Below are 10,317 nucleotides of genomic sequence, written 5' to 3'. Positions count from 1 at the left end.
TGTACTGCATTGAATATATATTAGAGTTAACCAATAAACGTTGCGGGGGACATAAAACAGGCAGCCCACATTGTTGTCTTTCAGATTCAAAACAGGAAACAATTAGTTAGATAGGAAACTAAAGAAAAATATTTCATACAATGACTTCATTTTTGTTTAATTTCTCTCAAACTGTAGCATTTGTTCTATCCCACCACGATCAATAATCCTTCAAAACATATCATATATGCTATTTAGAGCATGTTATGGTTAAATAATGCGAATAAAAATGTGCAAAATAAGGAAACAGTTAACATGAAAAACGATGAAAACTAGAAGTTAGGCCATTGGGAAATTCAGCATACGTTTGTAATGAAGTGTTTTATCACCTCTACTGCCATTCTGGGAGCGGTGATGCATAATCTTTATTTAAATACTTGGCGCGAGGGAATCTAAAGATGGCGGTCTGCGGGCTTCAAGACTTGCACGGAGTTAACCCGTCCATATATTTGGGGATCAGTGGTTTCATTCCATATGCCCACTCACGAGCGTAGATGTGACATATGTACATTGTTAATTTGTGCTTTCGTGGAAATCAACTGTTGTGATGAATATTGACGTTATTTTTTTTAATAATATATTTGAACGTGAGTAGATACAATTTTCCCGTCACACCTTCTTATGTAAGTCCCGAACATGCCGATTTGCACCGACCATTTACCACACGAGCACACGCAAGACAAGCTGGTAACAAACACCATAGTCAGGACACACTCGAACGAACAATGGCCTTTTGAATCCCTATAATCCATCTTATTTGAGGGACATAAAAAGATATCTGTCTCTTTAAGTGCATATAAGAAGTATTTTTATCAATTAGTGTAAAACGCATTTGATATTTAAAACGCCTAGCCCCACATTAATATTTAATGTTACTTTATATACTACTGATGTGATTTATATGCAGTAAATCAATTGAATTGCCTGTTCGCAGCACGTACAGGGCCAGCTATCTTTAGTTGTGCCTAAAAAGTGATAAATAACAGGTATTTAAGAGGCCATTGTTCGTCCCAGTATGATCTGAAGACAAGCGTGACTTGCGGGTGATTCTGTGGCGTGTTCAGGGGCGGATCCAGAAAATCACTTTGGGGTTTGGGCCCGATGGTAAAATTTCATCTTAGCGACAGCCTCAAAACAGTGAAGACCAATGGATAGTGTTAGCGGTTCTTTGCTTAAAATCCGCAGCTCCCGAGCAATCAACGTATGCGTGACAAATGATTTTTTCTTGTGTGTGTGTGTGTGTGTGTGTGTGTGTGTGTATATATATATATATATATATATATATATATATATATATATATATATATATATATATATATATATATATATATATATATATATATATATATATATATATATATATATATATATATATATATATATATATATATATATATATATATATATATATATATATATATATATATATATATATATATATATATGAAGTGCAATCAATATTTAGGCTGGCAAGCAATAACAAGAAACAATTCAAATTGTACATCCGACCAGTGAAAAGGCAGATCTGAACAGGTAGAAATCATCACCATACGAGCATTCGAAAATAACTAAACGTTTATTTCGATATGTAAGCAGCAAGGGTGATCATAATGCAGGTCATATATAAATTACAAACCTAATCTTTACAAAAAAGAGTTAATATGTAAAATTAGACACAGCTGGAGATAAAAAGGAATTCATATAGGGCTTCTTTTACATGGGATTGAGGTAACACATTTGCAAAGATTGGCTGATCTAAAGAAATATATTTACAAATTCCCAAGTATTCAACAAGTGCCTCACTAAGCAAAGAGTAGTCGGCGTTTTTTTTTTTACCGAATTTGCTTATCACTCGCTCGACTGAAATGGGGATATCATAGTGGACACAGAGGAGGGCAAGTCCGTTCAGGCGCTCTTGGCCGACGGTACTCCTCATATAGGTTTTCAGCCTCTTCAATGCTGAGAAAGACCTCTCAGCTTCCGCGTTGGAGACTGGAAGCGTCAACAGAGTTTTCAAGAGAATGGCGAGATTGGAGAACATGCTGGTGCTGGCGTGTGCCTGAGCTTCTTTGATAGTTTGGAAGACCGGAACAGATAATGCCCAGCGCCTTCACGAGTGTTAGGGATTCGATGTCGAGCTCGTAGAGCTTCGCCGCTTGAAGCACAGCCGCAACATCCGTTTCGGGGCCTTTGAGGAGTTGCTTGAGCTGAAGTGCGACAGGCACTGTGTCGTCGCCGAACCGACTCTTCAACTCAGCCAAGACGTGGTCCACGAACGGAATGCACACCGCCCGGCGGTAGTTGGTACTCCTCAGCATTCTCGCACGGAACATTTGATCGCTGGGTCTGTCGTCCACAGAGTCGTGGCACAGGGATGGTGTCATGCGATGACCCCACCTCGACCAAAAGCTCTTCCGCTTTCATGAACACGTCGTGGAAATGATTCTCCGCATCTGCTCTGAATTTGGCAAAAATGGTCTCGATGCCACGAATCGTGGCATAGGCTGACACCAGGTCGCCATCTTTTCTCTGAAGAGTTCGCCTCGGCTCGAGAGTATGCGCCAATATACACTCCACTACAACCAGTCCAACGAGAAAGCGGGGAACACGTATGGCGATGAGGAGCCCAGCGGTGGCGTCAAGTTCTTCCTCTAGAAAAAGAAAAACAGCGATGACAGGCAGAAATTCAACGAAAACCAACACTGCGTCATGCCTCTCAATCCACCTGGTGGGGCACAGGGGAACAAGCTTTTCGCGCGTGGCCGAGGCAAGCTTGACAACCTCCGTGAAGCGGAGAGAGCGCATATTCGAAGAATGAACGAAGTTGTACACCTCGGTCAGTGTTTGAAGGGCGATCTTCACTTCCTTGACGTCACACGCCTTCGTCAGTGCTAGATTCTGCCGGTGGTTAAAGCAGTGGATTGGCTTGGCTAGGGTGTACTTCTTCATGAGTACTGCGGTACACCCTTTGAATTCTCCCATCATGGTACTTGCTCCATCGAAACCAAGTCCCCTGCACTTGGCCATGTCCAATCCGAGATCTTCAACGGTGCGCAAAAGGAGCCAGGCTAAACCTTTACCGGTGAGGTCTTGGGCGTGCACAAAGGCAAGGAAGTCTTCCCTTATTTCCTCTTCGAAGTGCCGAATGATGATAGTGGCCTGCACTAAAATCCATTTTCTGCTTGCATGTGAGGAATAAGGTCACAAAGATTTTTCCTAGGCCTTTACATCTTGCTCTATAATATTCAATATACGGTTCCGTAACTTAAATACTGAAAATAAATAGATAAAATCCTGAGGTTTCCAGAAATGCAACGGAAAGGTACCAGTTTTCGTTTTGACTCTCAGAAAGTGGACATTTTAGCAGATGGGGGGGAGTTGGGAGCGTCCGACATCCCCGGGCCCCCCTCCCCCCCACTGGGTACGGCGTACTACGGCCCTGTACGAGTATATAGCGGGGCCCTGGGCACGTGACCGTTGTGCCCTGGCCCTGCAGGAAAGTGAAAAACTACATCAGACACCGACAAAATTCACATCTTGCCTGAGCATCCCGTTCACCTCCGCATAGTAAAGCCCAAGGAACCTATAGAGAAGGATTTTTTTTAAAGTTTGGAGGACAGCATCTAGAGCTATCTAACGGCGGCCGGCTTCGCTCCCCAGTTCTCTAGCTTTTTAGGGGTGTCTTAAATATATTTTATGTTTTCTCAATTTATGTGTATTTCAAATATTTTAGTGATCCCTAAATTTTTTTGGGGGGGCCCGAACCATCTGGCTTCCCACCCCCGTATCCGCGCCTGCATATGCCTACAGCCGACGGCACACTCCGTATTATAGTTGCAGCACATTATAAGCGAGTCCGTTCTGTACCCACTCTCCGCATACACTCAAGATCTTCTGGGGGGGGGGGGTGGCGGTGCTTTTTTTGGGGGCCCGGGCCCCCTGCCCCCCCCCCCCTTGTATCCGCCCCTGGGCGTGTTAGTGATGCAAACCGGAATACTTCCTATTATGTAAGAAGGCGCGTGGGTTGTGTGTATATACAAACATTTGATTAAATATACTAGTGAAGAAACATTTCCAATATTTGTCACAACGGTAGTGTGAGAGACTGGAACGGCCAGCCTGCTAGGCCATACAGCCACCTTTCAGTACACTGATATCAAGTAATTTTACATCATCATTGACATTTTATAAATCGTTATTTCTATTGTTGTTATAAGTACTATTCTTTTCATTATTATTATTATTATTATTATTATTATTATTATTATTATTATTATTATCGTTATTATTATTATTATTATTATTATTATTATTATTATTATTATTATTATTATTATTAATATTATCATTATTATTATTATTATTATTATTATTATTATTATTATTATTATCATTATTATTTTTATTATTATTATTATCATTATTATTATCATTAATGATAATAATAAGAATATTGACAATAATAATAGTAATAATAATAATTATACTACTACTACTAATAATAATAATAATATATTAATATTATTAGTACCATTATTATCATTATCATCAACGTTTATATAATTATTATTATTATTATTATTATTATTATTATTATTATTATTATTATTATTATTGACATTAATAATAATAATAATAATAATAATAATAATAATAATATTGCCGTCATTGTTATTATTATATCAACTTTCATATTATTATTTTATTACTATTATTATTATTATTATTATTATTATTATTATTATTATTATTATTATTATTATTATTATCATTAGTGTCATTATTATTTTTATTATTATTATTATCATTATTATTATTATTATTATTATTATTATTATTAGTAGTAGTAGTAGTAGTAGTAGTAGTAGTAGTAGTAGTAGTAGTAGTGTTACAGTCATTATCATTATTACCTTTGGTAGTAGTATTATCATTATCATTGATGTCATCGTCATAGCTATTAATAATACTATCATTATTCATCGCAAGGACCATATGTTTGACAGTTGTAATAGTCTTTACACCACACGATAACCCTGCGCTGGACAGGATGAGCGAAAGTGACAATATCTACACGACAGTTACCGTGTAGATGCGATGAGTAGGTAGTGAATACGACGAAGGACAATGCCTTCAGTGTGAACAGTAACGGACCTCCCTCTGTTGCACTCCTGGCAGTACCGAGTAGGCAACGTGTGCCGCCTGTGACGGAAGGGACGGAGGGCTAAGGTGGGTGGTCCAGCTGGGTTCATAACGGGTGAAATAAACATAATTACAAGGGGACGTAATGCCTAAGTTTGTTGCTATAGTCGGTTCCACGAGACCTGGGAAGTTTAATCCTTCATGGATGGATTCGCGTACATGGTATCATTGCTTGGGTGGCGGCACTGCTGGCTCACTGGCCAATTCTAAACTTGTTCTGACGCGGATAAAATTGACTTTGTATTCCAGCCAAAACCCTTTTTGAGTTGTAAGGTAACAGATTGCACCGAAAAAAAACTAACTCAATGATATTTTTATTGATAAATATGTGCCTTTTGAACTATTATAAATAAGTCTGAAACGACATTCATAACAAAATTAGGGCGGAAGTGCACGTAAACGGACGATGTCCATCGACGGAAGCTTCTGTTAATTAAGGCTAGACATTTTTCCGCTATTTTTCCAACTACTACAAAGTGCAAGGCTACAGTTTACACGATGTCTTTCGTTAATTAACTTCGTTTTTGTAAGACTTCCTGGTGTATCTTTAGTCCTGGCTCAGTCATAATGTTTAGTTATTCTACGTAGTCGTAACGTAAGCACTGGCCTAAGGCAATAGCTTCTCATTAATCCCGAAATGTATTTCCATTATTTGGAGATAACAAACCAATAAATAGACATAAGAAAGAGCAACTGTAAGAATAACTACATTTAAATATCAACAGTGTTGATTTTAGGAGGCAGTAGAGAGCGAGAAATGGTTGGCCAAGTCACGGCAAACATAATTTGCCGCATGTTGGATCTAGTTAACAACAGCCAATGAGACCGTCACCCAAGCAATGATACCAAGTCCGCGAATCCATCCTTGAACGATTAGGCCCGCCAGGTCTCGAGGAACCGACTATAGTACTTACTTTGCCAGAGATGACTACGTACAACAAGGGATGGACCTGGCGTGGGTAGAGGAGCGTTGGTGCGCGCATAAAAGTATTCAGAGCCAACTCCACCACGCTGACACACTAACATTATTGAACAATCGAGAGGTAAACTTAAAGTCATCAGAGGCCGGACTCGGCAACAGTACCAATCAACCTTCAGTATCTCATACTTACTAGACCAGGTCTCGAGGATCTGTATTAACCAACTCTCCAATACTAGTCAGTAAGTGTTACAATAAATGAAGCAGCCCAAAGGCAAAAACAAATGAAAACAAAAAAGCCCGCTAAGAACTGTTCCTGTAAATATAGAATAATCGCCAAAAGAGAGGTCAATCTCGGATGGAGAGGTGTCTTGATACTCCCCTCTTAAAAGAGGTCAAGTCGTAGGCAGGAGGAAATACAGGCAAAGGAAGGCTGTTCCAAAGTATACCAGTGAAAGCGATGAAAGAATGAAGATGCTGGTTAACTCTTGCCAAAAGGATTTGGATACTATAGGGATGAGCTAGAGTAGAAGTTCGTTGGGTACAGCTGGGCCGCGGGAGGGGGGGGGGGGGGAGGCATACAGTTAGGAAGTTTAGAAGTTCAGTTAGCACGGAAATATCGATACAAGATAGGAAGATACGCAACACTGCAGCGGAATTAAGAGACAAAAGACTGTCAGTAGAAGGAGGGGAGTTAGTGAGACGAAAAGCCTTGATTTTACTCTTTAAAAAAGGCTCTGTATGTGGAGTCCCTCCTCAAACATGAGGTGGATACGCCATTAGAGGGCGGAACAAGGGCGTTGTTGCGTTGTATATGGACAGCATTTTTGAGGGGCAAGAATAACTGATGGAGATGATGCAGAACGCCCAACATTGAGAAAGCTGAGTTAGTAAGAGAAGAGATATGAGACTTCCACTTAAGATTTTGATTAAATGACAGACTGAGGATGTTTAGTGAAGAAAAAAGTACAAGTTGAATGTTCCTGAAGAATATGTGATTTTGGAAGATTGTGTCGAGTTGACAAATGGAGAAATTAAGATATTCAGGCATTGAGGACACCACGTTCCTTCTGTCTGAGATTAAAGCTTCTGCAGAGTCTTGCATAGTCTTGTAATTTATGTTGGGAGAATTTTCTGTCGAAAGATATTGTGTAATGCAGGAAACTGGAAATAAAAGTACAGAGAGGGGGATAGATTAGAGGATTAGAGGATAGATTAGAGGATAGTTTAGAGAGCAAATGTTTGTCCCAAACTCTACCAAAAACTTTCGAGATGTGTAAGGCAACAGCAAAAGTTTCACCGAAAGGGCTAAAAGAGGATGACCAGAAGTTAGTTGAGAATGCAAGGAAATCACCAGTAGATCGTCCCTTGCCGAATCCGTACTGGCGATCAGAAAGAACGTCAGGAGTTTATATTTACTAAAGAATCTTCCACTTAAGGACCAGTCCAAGAGTTATATAGAGACAGGAAAGTAAATCAATAGGACGGTAGCTCTAACGATAAAAATGGTCTCCCCTCCTATGCACGAGCTGTATGCAGGCGTACTAGAAGCAGGAAGGGAAGGTAGATATTGAAAGGCAGAGACGAAATAGTTCGACCAGCCAGGGTGTTAGCACGGAAGCACCGTTTTTAAAGACAATGGGAGGCACTCCATTAGGACAATAAGCCTTCTGAGGAATGAGACCAGATAGAGCATAGAAAATATCCTTGTTAGGAATTTAAATAACAGGCATACTGGAGTCAGAGGGGGGATGAGTAGAAGGATAAGACCCTGAATATTTCAAAACGGAATTAAAAAAAAAAAGGTCCAAGCGAAGAGTTCACCCTTAGAAACAGACGTGACAGCTGTGCTGCCAGCAGAACTAAGGAGAGGTGGGAAATGAGAAAAAATAAAACTGTTAAAGATATTTTTGGCTAGATGCCAATGGAAGAATTAGAGATTGCATGGTGTTGGCATTTTCAGTTGATGAAAGAGTTATGGTGAGTCGAAGAATAGATTTTGCACGATTCCGGGCACAAATGTAAAGATCATGATTAGCAGGAGAGCAAACTCTCAGGTACCTTTTGGTGAGCTGCCTCTCAATCTTGATTGCACGAGAACAAGCGTGATTCAAGAAAGGTATGAAATGTGAGCCTCCATTCCAAAGAGAAGCACCTCAGTAATGCGCTGGACATACACAGAAGGGTCTGTGTCCTGGAAGCAGGAACAATTCCACAGGAAAATGGGAAAGTACATCCTCAGGTCACCCCATCGAACTGAAGTGAAATGCCAGAAGCACCGCCTCATCGGTGTCTTGAGATTGTACAGGAGCGATAGGACAGAATGTGGCAATTTGGTTGTGATATGAGGAGCTCAACCAGGAATTGATAGCTGAAGCTGAAGGATTATAGATTATGAAGAATTCTAGAATGTTGGGTGTATGTACAAGGCGGTTGGGGATGAGTGCAGTATGTTGATCAAAAAGTTCAAGATCATTTAGAAGAGCAAAGTTGTAGGTTTGTTCACCAGGCTGATCAGTAACAGAGGATGATAGCCAAAGCTGATGGTGAACATTGAAATGTCATAAGATCTAGATTTCAGCGAAATGAAGGTGAGCCAAGATGGGCTCCACCTTAGAATTCAAGTGGTAAAATATTTTGCTTTAGTTGTTATATAAGTTATATGAGATATTGACATCACTGACGAATACAGTAATAGAATGACTATTAAGTCTTAGTCAGAGTCTTAGTCAACGATCGAGATTGTTAGAACAAGACCAAGTGATGTCATTTCGTACGTAGACCCAACATCTAGGTACAGAATGAAATTTAAGAGAGAGGTTGTGGGAGTACTAATCATAGTTTTGATAACCGTTTCTGTCAGGAAATACTCTTTTGAGATTGCGTCAACTACTTGTGGCAATTGGTTACCATTTTTCAGAAATAGGTTAATATTATCGTAACAAAAGATTGCTGTCCCTAACGGTGAAAGAAAACTATTATAGCAAGTGATGGGGCGAGCTCAGCTGGAAAGGACAGACCAGGAACAGGCGGAGGTGACCCCACTAAAGCACCAAATGTGCCGAAGTTTACAAGTCTCAGTGACTGGAAGTAAGGATTCATGAATATGTTTATTCATGCTGCCGAGGAATAATTCAGCACAGCACGCCAGGTCACGAATGAAACTGTTGTTATCCAGTGGGCTGAGGCGGCAGGAAGATTTGAGTATTTTTGCTTAAGGAGCGGCGCGAAACATTTGTGAAAAGAAATTACATGTTTACAAATCTTGCAACAAGACTGATAAGAAAACTGAGGACGAGTCTTGCAGGTGTATGGAGAGACGAGATGCATGCTGAGAATTGCGCACAGCTTATAAGAGAAAATTGAATCATGAATAGTGGTGCTGGAAGGGTAGTGAGAGCTGTGTGTCACCAACGCCTCCCCATCCACCGCGTCCCTCAAGCTCCGTAGAATACCATCTCGGTCACCCAGCAGCAGGGGAAGGTCAATTCAGGTGGCAGGCACTGTAGCAGCCTCGTCACTCAGGTTTGAAGCAAGATGTACGGCAACTTCATCAACGCTGTGCACTTGTTCCCACGGCTACGTCAACCAGCCGACCAGCACCCATCATCTGTGTCTCGCCGGCCCAAGAGCTTAGCACCTCATTAACAAGTATGGGCACCTGAGTGACCTCCCATAAACTTCCCACCTACACCACCACCGTAAACTGTCACCTGTACCTGTACCTGTACTGTACTTGAAGATTTACACGTGACCTGACCCACCGTCATCTGAAGAGACCACCCCTTCCCCCCTCCCGGCACCACTACACTGTACTCCCCCAGCCCCCACCTTCCTCACCCCAAGCTCCATCGCCCCAACCCTCCTACAGACATATCAAACCCCCGTTACCCCACATCCCCTTCTCTTTGTACTTGTTATCGTCAGCGAAGTTAAACTGTTTATATAATAAATAAACTTTCAGCCTGACGGCCGCCGTAACTGAATAAACCGATTATTATTACACACACAGACACACACACACACACACACACACACACACACACACACACACCTCCGTGGTGAATGTAGTGGCAACCATATCCAGTAACAACGCTGCGGGATTAAACTCGAATCTCAGCCTGGGCTGTCGGCCCAGAGCGCACCCATCCGTCACACTT

General features: G+C 40.9%; 1 protein-coding gene across 1 annotated transcript in view; it reads left to right on the top strand.

Moving 5' to 3' along the window:
• The window catches only part of LOC126983103 (serine/threonine-protein phosphatase 6 regulatory ankyrin repeat subunit A-like), a 63,677-nt gene extending 58,413 nt beyond the window's left edge, over positions 1-5,264 (top strand). The window contains exon 5 of the mRNA XM_050835602.1: positions 5,215-5,264. Within this exon, the coding sequence (XP_050691559.1) occupies positions 5,215-5,264 (50 nt within the window). The remainder of the gene's footprint in view (positions 1-5,214) is intronic.
• Positions 5,265-10,317: the final 5,053 nt, after the last annotated feature.

Source organism: Eriocheir sinensis, chromosome 53 (genome assembly GCF_024679095.1).
Source record: "Eriocheir sinensis breed Jianghai 21 chromosome 53, ASM2467909v1, whole genome shotgun sequence".
Taxonomy (NCBI): Eukaryota; Metazoa; Arthropoda; class Malacostraca; order Decapoda; family Varunidae; genus Eriocheir; species Eriocheir sinensis.
Note: the sequence above shows the minus strand (reverse complement) of the source record. Positions and strands in the feature narration are given on the sequence as shown.